General features: G+C 48.3%; 5 protein-coding genes across 5 annotated transcripts; 2 read left to right on the plus strand and 3 right to left on the minus strand.

Moving 5' to 3' along the window:
- Positions 1-110: 110 nt before the first annotated feature.
- F5B22DRAFT_639005 (uncharacterized protein) lies at positions 111-1,502 on the minus strand (the record flags this gene model as incomplete). The annotated part of the gene is made up of 2 exons (XM_047977671.1): positions 111-1,203; positions 1,255-1,502. 2 exons carry the CDS (start codon positions 1,500-1,502, stop codon positions 111-113), a joined length of 1,341 nt encoding a protein of 446 aa, XP_047827003.1.
- A 2,721-nt stretch (positions 1,503-4,223) lies between these two features.
- F5B22DRAFT_639006 (uncharacterized protein) lies at positions 4,224-7,842 on the plus strand (the record flags this gene model as incomplete). Its single annotated transcript, XM_047977672.1, has 7 exons — positions 4,224-4,946; positions 5,646-7,121; positions 7,152-7,226; positions 7,257-7,287; positions 7,318-7,349; positions 7,392-7,700; positions 7,780-7,842. The coding sequence occupies 7 exons, from the start codon at positions 4,224-4,226 to the stop codon at positions 7,840-7,842; spliced, it is 2,709 nt and encodes a 902-aa protein (XP_047827004.1).
- Positions 7,843-8,023: 181 nt separating this feature from the next.
- F5B22DRAFT_622585 (uncharacterized protein) lies at positions 8,024-10,158 on the minus strand. Its single transcript, XM_047975969.1, has 5 exons — positions 9,640-10,158; positions 9,488-9,569; positions 8,892-9,423; positions 8,549-8,824; positions 8,024-8,481 (listed from the first exon to the last, which is right to left on the minus strand). Exons 1-5 carry the CDS (start codon positions 9,775-9,777, stop codon positions 8,133-8,135), a joined length of 1,377 nt encoding a protein of 458 aa, XP_047827005.1. The 5' UTR covers positions 9,778-10,158; the 3' UTR covers positions 8,024-8,132.
- F5B22DRAFT_622588 (pseudouridine synthase) lies at positions 10,159-14,206 on the minus strand. The gene is made up of 4 exons (XM_047975970.1): positions 13,775-14,206; positions 13,212-13,635; positions 11,336-13,162; positions 10,159-11,248 (listed from the first exon to the last, which is right to left on the minus strand). The coding sequence occupies exons 1-4, from the start codon at positions 13,900-13,902 to the stop codon at positions 10,838-10,840; spliced, it is 2,790 nt and encodes a 929-aa protein (XP_047827006.1). The 5' UTR covers positions 13,903-14,206; the 3' UTR covers positions 10,159-10,837.
- Positions 14,207-14,373: 167 nt separating this feature from the next.
- On the plus strand, positions 14,374-17,441 carry F5B22DRAFT_622590 (P-loop containing nucleoside triphosphate hydrolase protein). Its single transcript, XM_047975971.1, has 2 exons — positions 14,374-14,671; positions 14,726-17,441. Exons 1-2 carry the CDS (start codon positions 14,644-14,646, stop codon positions 17,167-17,169), a joined length of 2,472 nt encoding a protein of 823 aa, XP_047827007.1. The 5' UTR covers positions 14,374-14,643; the 3' UTR covers positions 17,170-17,441.

Below are 17,441 nucleotides of genomic sequence, written 5' to 3' on the forward strand. Positions count from 1 at the left end.
ACAGCGACGCTAAACCATTCGTCGTATAATTAGCACAAAATTGCCATTATCGTCAACCCTGTCCACCTAGTAGCTGTTTCATAAATAGTAGTTCCGTATGCCCTATTTCCCTAGAGCTTTGCCAGCGCCAACTTCAAGCCCATCTTTAGTAAGCTCTTCGTTGCTGGCGCTTTAATCGTGCGTGATCCATGTGGCGTTGAGCGGCCAAGTTTCATTGGCAATGCAGTGCCATTTGTGTTTGTTGAAGTTGAGTTCCAGTGGCCTAGAAGACCTTCAATGAATGTCGAGTTGCCGACTGTATCGCCCAGCAGTTCGGAAAGAGAAACGTTGTTGCCAGAGAAGCTACTGATGACATCACTTACCAGTTTGATAACTGGCACAGTTGCTATCAAATTTTTGTTGTTGAGCACTTCTTCTATGTAGGGAATGCGTACCCCATTGACCCTGGTTGCATTACCAGTAGTCCTTAGCTGAATGTTACCATCAGCGAGTGCTTTTGACTGGCTGTCCAGGATTGCGCCCAGGTTGGGTACCAGCTCGTTGAGATAGAGCTGGCCGGTGAAGGCTCGTGTGTTGTTTCCATGGGGTAATGTGACATCGTAGATGTCAATATAACCAAGTTTAATGTCGCCTGAGAATAGATCAAACGTGAGATTCCCCAGTCCGAGCGTGATTATACCCGCATTAGGCAAGTTCAGAGTTCCCTTGATGTTTGTACCATCCTCCATAGCTGGGTATATGAGCCGCAAGCTGGCGATACTAAATCCATCTAAGCCGTTGAGAGACGATATTTTGATTGTCTTGTCAATGTTCGATTGCATGTGTAGCGCTCCTAGGCGAACCGTTGCCTTGCCTTTCACAGTCAGGTCTGTTTCGGGCTGATCAAATATTCGGTCAAACCACTTCACAAGTTCAGTGTGATTGGTCACCGAGACTGTCTGATTTGTGACTGTGACTGGGGTTTTGTGATTTGCATGAATTTTAGGCAAAGTAATGTTGATGAATGGCGAGTAATCAGCCGTATCCTTATTGTAGACGAACAGAGTTGCAGGATCAAGGGTTGCTGCCAGTGGTGTATCGAGCTCCGTTTCTAATGTCACATAGAGCTGCGTTGGCGACACAACTTGTAACACACCAGTTTTGATAGGGAGCTTCTGACTATTCACAATATCTTGCGTGATTGCTGGTATGATTTTTGTGAATCTGAATCTAAGTTAAGTTCGGAGCCCTTACTATGTCTTGAGATGTACTTACATGAGTGGTAGTAAGATGATGAGGATGATGAGGCCAACACCCAGATACCACCACTTGAATCGGCCACAGTGCCGCTTGACTTTTTGCCTTTTCGTCAGAGGCACTGCCGCTGCCGGCTTCTCCTGAACATGGTCGACTGATGATCCATCATCGCTATTTCTAGCCGGCGCATCACCCCCAGCACCATGGATCGAGCCTGGCGGGCTGTCTCGCTCGAAATGAGACGTCTCCTGGAACTTTGATGCCATGTCGTGCTGTTACTAGGCACCGACAGCCTTGAAAGGGACGGACGGACACAGAGAGATAGACGGATGGGACACCAGGCGAGCAGCGACGACGGGTATCATAGCCACGAGGAGACGCACAAGACACCTTCAGCCGTCGCAGGTAAAGTCCTTTGTGCCATTGCCCAACACTAAATCGTCATCTGTAGCACCCCAGCCGGGCCATCGACTTGTCGACCCTTGCTTGTTGATGTTACATTGCGACGCTTCTCCTCATAGTCCCACACTGGCTAGCCTAGTGCATACTACCTCATTGAGTAAATAGATTAATATCTCCACCTAGCAAGTAATTTGGACGCGGCATTATTCCTAGCCTTGGTTGTTGACATGCAAGGCCACCGATATCTTGCAGGGACCCTGGTCAGAATGTAATATTTTCTTTCCAAATTCTGAAGCCTAACTGGCTCTCTGTTAGTCACGTACGCAGCGGGGCTTGAGACTGTGTTGGCTTAGTCTGAGTCTAGCGCAGTGTAGTCACTCCTTTTCGCACAGATCCTCTTTCATTAAATAGCTTCAGCAGAAGAGTCGGCCCTCCTCGGTCCTCCACAGATCCCCCGGCAGACTCCAGGTTGCGCGGGAGCCAATGTCGATCCCCCCGCGCACTATTGACAAACTGTCCGGCCAGAATCTGGCCTTACGAAGTAGGTAACCACAAGGCAAAGTCTAGTTCGGTGAGTCTACCATACCATTCCAAATCGAAACACTTTCTCCGTTATGAGAATTCTCACGAGAGCGACGTCATTTTTCGGACGAGTCAGGAACATCCACAATAGTTTATTCTGACCATCGTGATCAGCCCTGATCTTCCTCTGTTATTGTAGGACCATGCTATTAGTAAGTCTCACCTATCTGTCGTGTTAACATCTCGTATCAACCTCGGCCGTTGGCGTACCGGTATTCTGGGGCGCTGAGAGGTTCGGTAGGGTCTTGATGCAAGTCATAGAGGCGTATAGCCCTAAACTAGCGTACCAAGGCAAGACAGTCGTGAGTTCATGTCAGTTGCTGTGGAAGTGGTATACATGTACCACCGTTTGGCAAAAGCAAAACTCAACAATGCCAGCTACAGTGTATACCTAGGTAAGCCACTTTGTTCGTGGAGTTCTAGACAACAGCAGAGGATTCTTGAGCTTCGGATACTAGTTCGAAAAAGACTTTAGTACGCATGTCAGTGATGGGTTATGAGTGCATCGTGATCAGCCCCATCGGTCCAATATGCCTCGGTAGCATCGCACAACCTTACAGTGGCTTGTGAAAGTTGGGTTTGCTACTACTGTAGTACTTCGTATGTAGATGAGTTGGAGATTTGGGGATTCTGCATGTACTACAAGCTGAACCTGAGTTCTAGGTGTACACACATGTCTGTTACCTGTTGATCATCGAATAGCGAGGCTTGATTTGGCTTGGCCTACGCAAACCGATCAGAGTAAGTGGTCACGCCAGCAGACAGACAGGCAGACAGAGGGGTAGTTAGGTGTCACTCCTCATCACCACTTTCCCTGGACCCGTCGAATTGCTGTTACTGTTACTACATGTATTATTGAGATGAATGGAGATCTGATGGAGTATGTGGGATTGTGAGAGGCGGCCGAGACGGCGTCTTCCTTCGCCCTTCCAAGACGGGAAGGAGGGCGGGGTGCAGCTGTAGCACCGGCACTAACAGCAAATACAAGGGCGAGCTAGGCGGGCTAGCTCGGCTAGGTAGTAACAAATGGCGCTGGCCACGCTATTGTACACCAAGTAGTGTAGATAGTGGGCAGTGGGTAGCGAGAAATTCGAGAAATTAGCCTCGTCTAGGAATGCAGAGATCCCTTCACTTTGCCTTCTCCTCACTCCTCCTCACCATCCCCATCTCTGCCCATCGTCTCCTCATGGCACCCATGACTCTGCCATGACCCAAACAGAGATTGCCTGTTTAGTTTAGCTTGCGAGCTTCGCGAGGGCAGAAACAGGGCAGAACAGGGGTCCGACTAGCCACAACGCCGCCGCAACAAGGTTCCATAAGCTTACACACATCAGACACACATCGCTGCACAAGGGCTGCAACGATGGCCTGCGCTACGACCGTAAACAGATGTCTCTCCGTGCAGATCCATGGAAAGCTGGGGACCAGCAATGACAGACCAGGGCGAACCAGGGCAGACCTGGGGAAACGGGCCCGAGCTGGGAGCAGTCTGGAAGCAAGAGTCAGGTTTTTTTTTGGGCGGTGAGAACACGAGAACGCACTGCGCAGAAGAGATGGCATCCGATCTCATCAAGGGAGCTGATTGCCCAATATGGAGATATGTCCCAACACGGTAAAGGACGCCCTCTGCAATGCAACGACGCAGCGCACAGCTTCAACACGGACTAGGACTAGGCTGCTATAGTCGGTAATACGCGACCTTGCTCGCCTTTTCCATGTGAAAGGTACCGCCGTTGCATCGTTGTGTTATTATGCGGGCCGTCGAGCGCGCATACACGATGCTATAGACTATAGTAGGTACTACTACATGTTACCTCTTACTGTCTGTCGTCAAATGTCCATGTCCATAACTCTCACTCTTCGCTCGTTACGCTCCCACTGACCACTGCCTCTTTGGAGCTGGACGCGCTTCTTGCTTCTTGCCTTGAAGCTCACCAGGCGTCTCGGCGTGGTCTGATCAACAACAACTCTTCACGAGTGGCTCTCTCCAGCCAATTGTTATCATGCGTTTCTCTAAGCTATTGGTAGCTGCCTTGGCTCCCGCCGGCCTGCTCGCCGAAAAAGCCGCCAAGACAGCCTCAACAGCAGAGCTCGGTTTAGACCCCGCGGCTCTAGACGCTTTGCTGGCAAAACACAATCTCGCAATAGTCCCCCGATCAGAGCTCACGGATGCCTTGACGGAATTAACCAGCCTTCTCAGGAAGAGCCAGGCACAGCAACTGAGAACTCCGTTGTATCCACGGGCACAGGGCAATCAGAATGAGACAGATTCGAGTTCCGACTCTGGCTCAGGGTCAAGATCAGGGTCCGGCGGAACTGTTAATACACAAGATTTAGGGGACCTCCTTCCAGGTCTTGGTGACCTGGGTGATCTTCTCGGTGGTTTGAAGGACATCACAACGAGCTTAGGTGACCTTGGAGACCTTGTCAAGGCTCTTTCACAATTATTGACGCCTGAATTCCTGGAGGCTGTACACGACTCGCTCACATTCCTCGCTGACACCCTCCGACCACCTATGCCCATGCTCACCAGGAATCTCGTAATGAAGGCTGGTCCCCTAGTCGACTTACTCGGCGAGTTACCGCTAGAAGACCTTGTTGGTGACATTAAGGATATCGATATCAAGGGAATAGTCCAGGCATTGAAGCCACTACTAACGCCCGATACGATCAAGAGTCTCGTCACCTTGCTCAACAACGCTGGAAGCCTGTTGACTAAGGAAACTGTTGATGATTTGAAGTCACTACTTACCACCGCGAAGCCACTCCTCGATGGCTTAGAAGACATCGACATCAAGGGACTTCTCGATGCATTAAACCCGCTCCTTCAACCCCAGTCGATCAATGGTCTTGTTACTCTACTTGGAAATGCGGAAGAGCTCCTAAACAACAATACCGTGAACGCACTCAAGTCACTGTTGACGGCCTCCGAGCCCCTGATAGATACTCTTGGAAGGATCGATCTTGAAGGCTTACTCAAAGCCGTCGAACCCTTCCTCAGTCCTGATATTGTCAATATCATCATTAAGCTAATCGCCAACGCCGCGGACCTTCTAACACCGGATTTTGTCACAGGTACCAAGGGTCTGATTGCCGGTCTGGGAGATCTCGATCTGGCCTCTTTAATAGACCAAGTCAAGCCTATCCTCAACGAAGTTGGCAAGTTAGACTTAGAGGGTCTCTTCAACTCACTTAAACCTCTGTTGACGGAAGACTCTGTCAAGGGCTTAGTAGGACTGCTTGGCAATGCTGAGAGCCTTTTGACAGCGGACTTCGTTAAGCAAACTAAGGATCTCATCGCGGGCGCCGGACCGCTGCTCGGAAACCTCGGTGACATAGACCTGGGTGCTCTAGTGGAGCAAATTAAGCCTATTCTTGACCAAGTTGGCAAGTTAGACTTAGAGGGTCTCTTTAACGCGCTGAAGCCGCTATTGACGGAAGACTCTATCAAGGGCCTGGTCGGATTACTGGGCAACGCTGAGAACCTTTTGACAGCAGACTTCGTTAAGCAAACCAAGAATCTCATTGCTGGCGCCGCCCCACTCCTTGCAAACTTGGGTGACATTGATCTGGGCGCCTTGGTTGAACAAATCAAGCCTATCCTGGATCAAGTTGGAAAGCTCGATCTTGAAGGTCTATTCAATGCACTTAAGCCGCTATTAACAGAAGATTCTATTAAGGGCCTGATCGGATTATTGGGCAACGCCGAAAACCTCTTAACCCCTGATTTCGTAAAGGAGACCAAGGGCCTCATCTCCGGGGCAGCACCATTATTAGAAGAGCTCGGCAAGCTTGACCTTGATGGTTTGATCAAACAGGTCACACCAATTCTGAACGAGGTCGGAAAGCTTGACCTTACAGGCCTCTTTAACGCCTTGCAGCCATTATTGACAGAAGATTCAATCAAGGGACTATTAGGGCTTCTGCGTAATGCTGAAACCCTCCTTACTGCTGACTTCGTTAAGGAGACTAAGGGTCTCATAGCCGGCGCCGGACCATTATTGGAAGAGGTTGGAAAACTTGACCTTGATGGCTTGATTAAACAGGTCACACCAATTTTGAACGAAGTTGGGAAGCTTGATCTAGCAGGTCTCTTCAATGCCTTGCAACCTCTATTGACCGAAGATTCCATTAAGGGTCTATTAGGCTTGCTTGGTAACGCGGAGAACTTGCTCACTGCCCAGTTCGTCCAGCAGACGAAGCAATTAATCGCGGGAGCTGCACCCCTTTTAAAGAGTATCGGCGATCTAAACCTTGAAAAGTTGATCGATCAGGTTGAGCCAATTCTGAATGAAGTTGGAAAGCTTGACTTGGACGGCCTTCTCAAGGCTCTCCAACCCTTGTTAACTGAAGACTCAATCAAAGGTCTTGTAGCGTTGCTTGGTAATGCCGAGAACCTACTCACTGCTCAGTTCGTCCAACAAACCAAGGAATTGATTTCTGGAGCTTCACCTCTGCTAAAGAGTCTCGGTGACCTCAACCTCGAAAAATTAATCGATCAAGTTGAGCCAATTCTGAATGAAGTTGGAAAGCTTGATTTAGCTGGCCTGCTCCAGGCTCTCCAGCCTTTGTTGACTGAGGATTCGATTAAGGGTCTTGTCGGTCTCCTCGGAAATGCCGAGTCACTGTTAACTAAGAATTTTGTCGATGAGACCAAGACACTCATCGGTGGCGCCGTTCCTCTGATCTCATCACTTGGCAAGCTTAATCTACCTGAGCTCATTAACAAGATCTCACCGTTACTCGATGAGCTCGCTAAGATAGACCTTGGTAAGCTGGTCGCCATGGTTGAACCTCTGCTCAACGAGCTCGGCTCTATCGATATCGACAGCTTGATCAAGCAGATTTCGCCCATCTTGAACGCCGTGGGCAAGATCGACTTTGCGTCATTGATCGAGCAGGTCACACCAATCCTAAACGACCTCGGCAAGATCGATCTTGAGGGCACATTCGAGGCAGTATCGCCTCTGCTGACTCCTGATTCCGTAACAGGTCTTGTTGGCCTTGTCGGCAACGCTGAATCGTTATTGACGAAGAGATTCGTCAACCAAACGCAGACTCTGATTGGTGACGCCGTGCCGCTTGTTGACGCGCTAGGCGAGATTGATCTCAAGGGATTGCTAGCTCAGGTTGCACCTTTGTTCAATGAACTATCTGATATCGACCTCAAGGGTCTATTGGCCAAGGTTACACCGCTGCTCAACGAGCTCAGCGAAATCGACCTGAAGGGTTTATTGGCTCAAGTCAAGCCTCTGCTGAACACCCTCAGCGAAGTCGACCTATCTGGTCTCATTTCAAGCATCAAGCCTCTCCTGGGTGCTCTCAATGATATCGACATTGAGGGCATCGTTAACCAACTCAAGCCCCTGATTACCCCAGACTCTGTCAAGGGCATCGTAACCCTCGTAGACAACGCCATGGCCTTGTTATCCGCTACCTTCGTCGACCAGACAACAGAATTGATCGGCGATGCTACACCGGTAAGTTCACTTTATCCACCCTTGTCCCGCTTGTTTCACTTAAAGTGAGAATTCCTGCTAATATAACACGCACTCACAGATTGTTGCTACTCTCTCCGACTTCGTCAACGCTATACTTCAGGCGTTGCTGCAACAAGAATAACAAAAAAAATTTAATGTAACTGATCATACTTGTCCAGGAAAGTCGGTATGATAATGAGAGGACACGGTCAGGCGGGCACATGAAAATATGATATTGTATACCTAATGAGTAGCCCATGAAGTTTAATGATACCATTAATGCGAATATGTAAAATACACCATATCTCTATCTTTTCACGCCCCGCATGAACTCCGACTATGATGTGCAGTAGTGTGATAGTGGTACAGAAATCGCCGTGCTTAGGTTATCGTGTTCAGAACGTTGTTCAGGAAAGTTTAGAGGATATGTGATTATAGGAATTGAGTGACACGTCTATCTAGGCGTTGCTGGCCTAGACCTATGCCTCTCGGCACCGAGAACGAAGCTCTGAACAATCTCGACCGTTGCCATTCTTCGAGGTCTGCTTTTTCTTCTTGCCGCTTCAACTTCCACTGCAAATAACTTGACTCGCCCTCGACTAATTTGACCTTGTCGCCCTCTAGTTTCTCGTATAGCGCCCAGTCGTCGAGCTGGGAAGGTTTGGGCACCTTGCTGATACTCTCAAATGGTCTCTGGTCCGATGCGCGCTCAAGAGTTAGCTCTAGGCGATACTTGTTGACGCTGTTGTCGAGCTTGCAGCCGTATTGTCGGATGGTGTATCTGCGGGACCCCGATACATTAGTGATTTAAAAATTTAAAAATTTTCATTTTAGGGGATTTGACTTACAGCCCGTCGTATCTCAAGCCAGCTACTGGTGCGAATATACTCTTTAATTTATATCCTCGGATTATCCGAATTTTTCGTCCGACTTGGGAAATCAACTGGATGTGCATGTCTGCCGAACGTCCTTCGCGCACATATTTGACCGTGTTGCGACCGATTAACTCTTCCGTGCCAGTTAGCAGTGGCAATGATGTGAAGCCATAGCAGCCCTTGGTGGGCGTCTCTAGTGAACTGTTGACTATGCCGTCTCGCTCAGCGCAGGTGATGTTCAGCCACCAGCTATTACTTCATATTAGTGTCCGATATGTTATTATTGGCTACTGAATGGGGTTAGGGATGCACTTACTGGCCGGGCTCGAACTCCAGATTAGCCTCACTTTCAGACACTGGGCCCGTCACTTTCATCGTCTGCCACTTGCCCAGGTCGTAGTCAAGTGAGCTGTTGAAAGCAACGTCCTTCAGCCGTCCGCCTTCCACGAGAATTGCGCATCGATGCTGATTAATCATGAAGAATTGCTCGCGAAAGCGACGGCGCCAGAACCGCGACAGAGTCTTGGCCTCGGAGACATCGACACGGAAGCGTAGGAGGAGCTCCGGCGTCAAGCCTGATGTTTTCATATTCTCTGCGAACTGGAGGAGCTCGGCCAGCAGCTTGTCGAGCCGCGCATATTCAATCGTCTCAAAGTCTAGAGAGGGGTATTTTCGCTCCTCGTCTTTCAATGCGACCTCAAGGAAGCAGCTGAGCTTTTCAGCATTTGGTCCAAATACATTGCCATCCCGCAGATCGGCCCGTACCGAATCTGATAGATCTAGTAGTTTTTTTCGGTTCCAAATGGGCCCAACCGACTCATCAGAGGTTAATGCTTCAGGCGATTGACCTGCCATTATGTACTGAGTATACAACACCGACATCTGCGTGTGCTCGACAAGGGATTTACACACCTCTGGGTAATGGAGACTGTCGACTAAACGACAAGCCACTACTTCCATCGAGACTGAAATGTTTTATCGTTGGGCTCAATATCTGAAGCAAGAAAATTTTCAGTGATTAGAGCGGTGAGGGAGGTTGATGATATAATCTGATATAAGCTTACCTGATTCATGATGTCTCGTTGACGACTCAATAGGGAGGTAACACGACCATCATCGCTGATATGCACCGGTCTTGGCTTAAAATCACGACGAGCTCGAAGGCTATGATTTTGCCTTGCAAATCTTTCCAGCACGCTCATTGTTGTTCAGTTTTGCACAACCAATGCCTTTCTGTCTTTCCGCCAAATGATAAAATGAAGTCCGATATTTACAATTCGATTAATATGTCCTCGTCTTGATGAAGATATAGCGACTGGCAATATCTTGAGGTGTCCACGTCAAAAGGGAGAGTTGTTGTATCGCAACTCTAGCGAAGCTAGTTAGGATGGGTTTCATACTTACAAATTCACACTCTCCAATGAGTGGTAAAGAAAAAGGGATACCTAGTTAGCATTTGTAAACAAAGGAGATGCGGCTAGACCGGTCTACTCTCTTGATGCCGTATACAAAGGCAATCGCGAGTCTCGATGTGTGACTGACAATAGCATGATCACAAAGGATTGCCTACAACGGCAGGAGCCTCGGGAGATTGAGTTTGCATATGTAGAAGTCTTGCGTATCATACGTTAATTCTACAAGTATTTGGCTATGCTCATGCAACGGACGGTAGCCTTCAATTTTTGGGAGAACACTAGTCAAGCCATGAGCTGCTCTGAAACGGCTCACCTTGCTGATTTCGATGTCCATTCGTGCATTAATGCCTGATGTCAGACATGTGAGGTTAGTTGTGCCTCAAGCTCTTGTTGTAGCAATTGGGTATCTCATCTATCTACCTGGTTTTTTTACTTATACTTACGCTTGTTGCAAATTTGATCAATCCCAGCGGCTTGTACATCGGGTCCGTTTTAGCTTCTTCTCCTAGCAGACGGGAAATTATGGGGTAATAAAAGACGACAAGAACGGCTGGTTGGTATTGGAACAACTTTATGTAACCCCATTTTTATGGCCGGAAAAAGGCTGTTTCTCAAGGGTCGAGCTAATCTCTCAATGCCTCGATTGCGCATCATCGTTATTTTGACGGGATATTCTCGCCCTGAGATCGTTATCTGTCCGTTCTGTACTGCTTGCGTAAAGAAAGCTTTGAGGAAGCGAGACAATTTGGAAATAGTCTGGCTATACAAGCAAGCGATCGGCTATCAGCAAGCTGTATATTTCACTTAAATAAAACTGGCAAGGTTTGTACTATTGAGTCAGGCCAATTCACAACTTTTGGGCAAAGCCCTTGCTAGTCACGACTGCTCCTTGCAATTCTCGTATTACAATTGTCGCATATTGACTCGTGTCGAGAGCAAAGCGCAAGATGACTGCAATCTTGTTGGGGTTGATAGGGTCAGCAGGAACAACTGTGCCGGTATTTGTGGCTTCAACCTTCTCTACTGCTGCAGTTGAAGTAGAATCTTCTGAAATAAGTTCTGGTTGCAAGTCTTCAATGGTACTTGACGGCAGGGGTGCCGCAATAGCTTGACTTGAACCAGTGTCGATTTCGGGGCCGGAGGAGCTGGGCGTGGGAATTGTTTGTACAATTGGTCCTGAGGCTGTGACCGCGCCATCAGTTGAGCGTGGTTCTGGCGGTATTTCAGCTGGCTGTGGCTGGCCTCCATCGGTGGTAGGCTTTGTAGAATTTCTGTCAGTAGCTGCTCTGAAAAAAGCCATCACTTGATGGATTGCTTTGAGGAAACTGGTTTTGATGGCTCGCACCTGTGCTGTTACTGCTGCAATGATTGAGGAAGCAAGACCTTTGGAGGCCGGTTGCTGGTCTTGTACTCCTCCATCCACTGCATCTTGACGATCAACCACAGTTGTATTCGCTTCGAACTTCGCCGGGTTATCACCTGCTGTATCATCATCAACTTGCATCGGATCATCGTCATTACAAATATCGGCGTGTCTCGCAATCTTAATGCGCTTGTTGCTACCATCTACTGATGTTTGAACCCAAGTATCATTAATTCGCGCAGATGGCATAGGATCCTCAGTTTGGCGGTGGGTGACTCTCGCTTTAGACTCCTCTAGCTCGTTTTGATGAACATTCTGTGTGAATGCATGCCATTCCGTGGCAGCGCCTTGTTGACGGGATTCGCGTTCTTTCGCTTCATCCGCTTTACGGGATAAAATTATATCTAGATCCGTTGGCACAAGCTGTTCTAGATCATTGGAGTATGCCTGTACCGATGCTGTGGGGACTCTCTTCAGTTTGCCCATTAACTTTCGATAGGAGCCCGGAAGACTGAAGTCTCGCTGCGGTCGACGCATGTCATAAGGATCTAAGCCGCCATTCTCAGGCTTGCCCATGAATTCAAAATAGTAGTCTCCAATTTCATTGGGTGGATAAGTGACATCCCAGCCTGGAGAAGGTAAGACAACGTCGTATATCGAGTATTTCCTGTCTTGAAGATCATCCTCGGTGATGGCATGAGGTACCAGACCGGAATTTCGGCTTGTAGTGATGTCATCTCCCCATACTACCGAGTCTTCTCTATCTCTATCTTCGTCATCTGTACGTATAGTAGCCGACTTGGATTTGACCAGGACAAGGTCGCCATTGATCACTTCGGACCCGTATCGTTCCCATCGTTTGCTAGCAACAAAATTCCAAACAAGAGACTGATATGCGTGGCCGTACATAGTACGCATAGAGCGATTGATTGACATTAGTGCGCTAACGTAGTCGGTTGGACTTTTGCCGAGATGTTGAATTATAGTCTTCTCGACGTGACATCGCGGTGGGAGGTGATCGAGCGCGGCTCCGGCATCTTTTGTTTCTAAAAAGGCCGAGCAAGCTCGAGCACGACTGATATCCTCCTTGTGATAGCCACCTTTGCCGCTTTCTTGGTCTTGGGGGCTACCAAGTAAGAGCGGATCGTACGATAGAAGAGCTTGGACCGCACCAGAAAAATCCCCCTTCAGGATTTTCATGCCGACTTCCTGAGTGCCAATTTGATGTGTACCGAACCTTTGAGTTCCATAGTAGTTGATGAACCCACGCTGGATAAGTTGTGTTAGAGCTGAGTCAATAGTCGAATTTGCCACCTTAAGCTTTTGTTCGAAGCTGAGGGCCTCAGTACCGCTGAATACGCAGTTCTTCAGGACAATAACGAACTCATTTCCATCATGATCATTGAGTCGGATAGGATCTTGCTCGTACTTGAAGTCGCCTATCTTGACATTGTTGATTCGCTCATTGACGGCAATAAGCGAGTTAGGACTACGGTTTTTGATGCTCACACGCTGGACGGTAACAGCTCGGCGATCCTTAGTCCCCGCAGCTCCAAACGCCTTTGGATGAAGTCTGAGGGTCTTGGCCATGTGGTTCAGTGCATCCATGGTATCTTTATTCTCCTTGTAAAGGGAGAAATGGAGATAGGGACCAGCGTTCTCCTGAGTAAGGTTCTGGCGGCCGTTCCTAGTATTGTTTGCTGATCGATTTCCTCGTTGCCTATTGCCTCCACGGACGGCCGTGGCTTTGATAGAGTCATCAGGGCCAGTGGTAGTTTCGATTTTACCACCAAATATGCGGCGAATTTCCTTTTGGAATATTAATTATATGTCATGTAAATTGATTAAGCTGACTTACTCCATGAACACGAGATCGTTGAGATTTATCTCTAATGGAAGGAATATTGACGTCCCCAGGGCCCTTGGAAGTTGTCTTTGAACTTTGCAAGATCTTTTCATAAAATCCAATCAGCTCATCTGCAGTAGCCTGGCCGATGAGGTCTACCAAGGTAGCTTTATCTGACTCAGGAATGCCATCTTTAGGGATCTCGTCGGTCGGAGTACCTGTTTTCTCTTCAGCGATACGCTGCTCACCCTTGACGGTACCGTTTCCCTTTTGTGCCCTTTTTGGCGCATCGGGCTGTTGAGATTGTTGGGTGCTAGTTGGCGTAGCAGCATTTTGACTTGCAGCTCGCGCTAGCTCTCGAGAATTGCTATGAAAATCACTTAAGTGAACAACCTCGCCACCTTTGGTGATCTCGTTGACTTGGAAGTCGGTATATCTGGTTGTGATTAGTATCTCAGCCTTTACTGCCAAAAAGAACCTGTCTTGACCGTCCTAAACGAGAGAAGAGAGTTCGCGGACTGATGTGCCGGAGGCCATACAGGCTCTTGGATTGCTAAGCTAGGGCTGGTACCTACCTGGTACGAAGGTGGCCGGACCAGCCGTGTTCCTTAGTAGAAACAAAGTGAATGATTCCAAGGCGCTGCTCGAGGGAGTTTCTCATCACGGCATCACTGCCTTGCGCCATAGCTGTGTGCGTTGCCATCTTCGACCCAGAATGTGAGTTCAACTGAGAATTCTCTCTCGTCAACAACAATTAGAGCCGAATATTGATGAGCGGCGAGCAGGCTGTTGCGGTTGCATATGACAAATGTCACATCAAGCAAGTTGAGAATGATTGACGGGGAATGGAACTGTGACCTTAGCTGGCTGAGTCACCTAGTCATTGAAAAGGCAGTAACGAGGGACATGTACAGTCTAGAGACGTATTGGCTGCAGGAACCTGGATGTTGCTCAACTAAACTAACGGGCAGCTGCGAGTTACACTCTCTTAGTGGGGTGACGGTTTGCGATTCTGGGAAAATTACAGGATTTTGCCGGCAGAGAAGTGGCATGCAAAAGCGGTGAGTGTATAAGGGCACTATTTAGGAAGGCGGTACGAAGATGTGCTGAGATTAGGTAATCTCGAATTGGGGCATTTGCATGCAGGATTGAAGTACATAATACCTACTGCAAAGAATCGAGCATGATTCGCCACTTATCATTTACTGGTGCAGTTACAGCTTGTCTGCTAACCTTGGCCAGAACACTCCGGGGCTGGCTTTAGGCTGCAGCCTCCAGTTCTACAGTTGGGTAGGCAGGTACCTATCTGGCACAGTACAGATTCCGTCCCAGACCCTGCTGTCTGAACTCTTTATTCTCCTCTCGTCAACTTTTATACCTTGTCTCCTCTATCGACTCCTCGCTTCCAGAGCACAAAAATTTGGTTGCGTGCCCGTTGGAAGCTATGGCGCCCAAGAGAAAAGCTCCTGCGAGTAAGCTGGCTCTTGTATCCCAGAGTGTGTTGGCGGTACTAACATTGCCTTAAGACGTCACCGGTGCTGCCAAGTCCGGGAGGGCGTCTGCCTCCTCAACACCAGGCCCCTCTACGCCTCGGGATATCGATAGTGAAGATGAACCCGATTCTCCCATAGAGCCCGCCGAAGACGAGGAGAATATACAGAAGGCAGTTGATCGTTTTACACTAGCCGCATACCAGGACAAAACCAGGCGCGGCCCTATTGATAGTGCCTCACGATACTTCGGCGATAACGGCAAACGTGACTTCTCTTACCTGCCTCTCAAACCTGATTACAAGAGTCGCCCGATATGGATCGATCCGCTACGTGGTCGAATTATCCTCGAGAATTTCAACCCAATCGCGGAGCAAGCTAAGGATTTCCTTATCACCATCGCCGAGCCGATATCACGCCCGACCTTTTTACACGAATATTCCTTGACACCACATAGTCTTTACGCCGCGGTCTCTGTTGGGCTGCTACCTCAAGACATTGTTAACACCCTCGACCGTTTCTCCAAAACCCCACTACCTTCATCGATTATAGGCTTTATCCGAAGCTGCGCCTCTAGCTATGGGAAGGTAAAATTGGTCATCAAGGACACCAAATACTTTGTGGAAAGCAATGATCCGGAAGTACTGCAAAAGCTTCTCAAAGATCCTATAATTGGCCCGTGCCGAGTTCAAGGGACAGATACAGTCACTAATGCCCCATCCATGGGTGGCCTCGTTATCCCCGGTACTTCCAACGCGGCTGGTGTCAAACAAGCCCAACTGCAACAAGGTGAACCGCCAGAAAATGCCGAAAAGCCACAAGTAGAAAATCCATTCGACGCTTTACGGGAGGATGACGATGATGATAACCAGGAAGCTGTACATGCTTTTGAGATTCCCGACACAAGCGTGGAGACGGTCCAGAAGCGTTGCCTTGAGATTCAGTTTCCTATGCTTGAAGAGTACGACTTTCGGAACGATGACCGAAACGCTAATTTGGAGATTGATCTTCGACCGGCGACGCAGATTAGAAGTTACCAAGAGAAGAGCCTCAGCAAGATGTTTGGTAACGGACGAGCGAAGAGCGGCATCATCGTTTTACCGTGTGGTGCTGGCAAAACCCTTGTTGGTATCACTGCTGCATGCACTATTAAAAAAGGATGCATTGTGCTTTGCACAAGTACGATGTCAGCGCATCAGTGGCGTCAAGAGTTCTTGAAATGGTCGAACATTCGGCCTGAAGACATCGCAGTCTTCACCGCTGATAGCAAGTCAAAGTTTCCCGGCAACACTGGTATCATTGTGACGACGTATCCAATGGTCACCCAATCCGGCAAACGAGCCTACGACTCTCAAAAGATGATGGACTTCTTGACAGGACGAGAATGGGGTCTGATGCTACTCGACGAGGTTCACGTCGTCCCGGCGCAAATCTTCCGAAAAGTGTCCCATTCCATCAAGAGTCACGCAAAGCTAGGGTTGACTGCAACACTACTAAGAGAAGACGACAAGATTCAAGATCTAAACTTTTTGATTGGACCCAAGTTGTTTGAGGCGAACTGGATGGAACTTTCAGAACAAGGCCATATTGCAAAAGTGCAATGTGCCGAGGTGTGGTGCCCCATGACGACCGAGTTCTATGACGAGTATCTGAGGACAACAGACCGCAGTCTCAAAGCCAACCTCTACGTGATGAATCCACGCAAAATTCAAGCTTGCCAGTTCCTCATAGATTATCATGAACGACGTGGAGACAAGATCATCGTGTTCTCGGACAATGTCTACGCTTTACAGGCTGTAGCTTTAGCTCTTAACAAATCCTATATTTGTGGTGCAACAGGCAATACCGAGCGTATGCAAATTCTGGACAATTTCATGCATAACCCGGCTATTAGAACTGTATTTCTCTCGAAGATTGGCGATACGTCTTTAGACTTACCTGAAGCTACATGCTTAATACAGATTTCGTCTCATTATGGATCACGACGACAAGAAGCACAACGGCTAGGCCGAATTCTTCGAGCGAAGCGAAGATCAGACGAAGGCTTCAACGCATTTTTTTACTCACTTGTGTCTAAAGACACGGCTGAAATGTATTATTCTACAAAGAGACAGGCGTTTTTGGTAGACCAGGGCTATTCATTTAAGGTGATCACACAATTAGCGGGAATGGAAAAAATGGAAGGGTTGGCGTATAATACACCGCGGGAGCGACGTGAGCTGCTTCAGAAACTGCTCGTTGACGCGGAAAAGAAGCAAAGCGAACTTGCCGAAGATACCGACGATCTCTTCTACACAACATCGAAAAAGAGGCGCGTCAGGCGTACAGCTGGCACGTTAGGCGAGCTTAGTGGAGGGCAGGACATGGCGTATGTCGAGCAAAAGAAGAGCATGAATAAGACGCTCAAGAAGAAGCCACAGCAGAATGCATTCTTCAAGAAGATCCAGAGAGAGAAACAGAGGCTGAAGGATCAGCGATAATGGAAATACCTAGATGTTTCATGTAAACGGCCTGCGAAAGAGGGTCATTAAGACAGCCGCCCAATAATTAATCTTGATTACGTCGTGCTCAAGACACTGGATATACATAGTATGTCTTATCTATGCTGAGGCGTTCCGCAAAACGCAACCAATTGATAGGTAGTCGGTGTAAAGCCTTGTGTAAACAAATATTTCACCGCTGATATTGTGTACCTGATGCATGGTTTCTTGATAAAGACTACAGAGCCTCTGCAGGTAAAGTTGGTATCATG

Source organism: Xylaria bambusicola (genome assembly GCF_022495145.1).
Source record: "Xylaria bambusicola strain CBS 139988 unplaced genomic scaffold F5B22scaffold_53, whole genome shotgun sequence".
Classification (NCBI taxonomy): domain Eukaryota; kingdom Fungi; phylum Ascomycota; class Sordariomycetes; order Xylariales; family Xylariaceae; genus Xylaria; species Xylaria bambusicola.

Coding starts and splice junctions, on each gene's coding strand:
- F5B22DRAFT_622585 (XM_047975969.1), bottom strand. CDS start 9,777: ATGAGCGTGCTGGAAAGATTTGCAAGGCAAAATCATAGCCTTCGAGCT. Junction 9,570..9,639: donor AACGAGACATCATGAATCAG/GTAAGCTTATAT, acceptor TTCTTGCTTCAG/ATATTGAGCCCAACGATAAA. Junction 9,424..9,487: donor ACAGTCTCCATTACCCAGAG/GTGTGTAAATCC, acceptor ACATAATGGCAG/GTCAATCGCCTGAAGCATTA.
- F5B22DRAFT_622588 (XM_047975970.1), bottom strand. CDS start 13,902: ATGGCAACGCACACAGCTATGGCGCAAGGCAGTGATGCCGTGATGAGA. Junction 13,636..13,774: donor TCCGGCCACCTTCGTACCAG/GTAGGTACCAGC, acceptor AATCACAACCAG/ATATACCGACTTCCAAGTCA. Junction 13,163..13,211: donor AACGATCTCGTGTTCATGGA/GTAAGTCAGCTT, acceptor ATATTCCAAAAG/GAAATTCGCCGCATATTTGG.
- F5B22DRAFT_622590 (XM_047975971.1), top strand. CDS start 14,644: ATGGCGCCCAAGAGAAAAGCTCCTGCGA. Junction 14,672..14,725: donor CAAGAGAAAAGCTCCTGCGA/GTAAGCTGGCTC, acceptor CATTGCCTTAAG/ACGTCACCGGTGCTGCCAAG.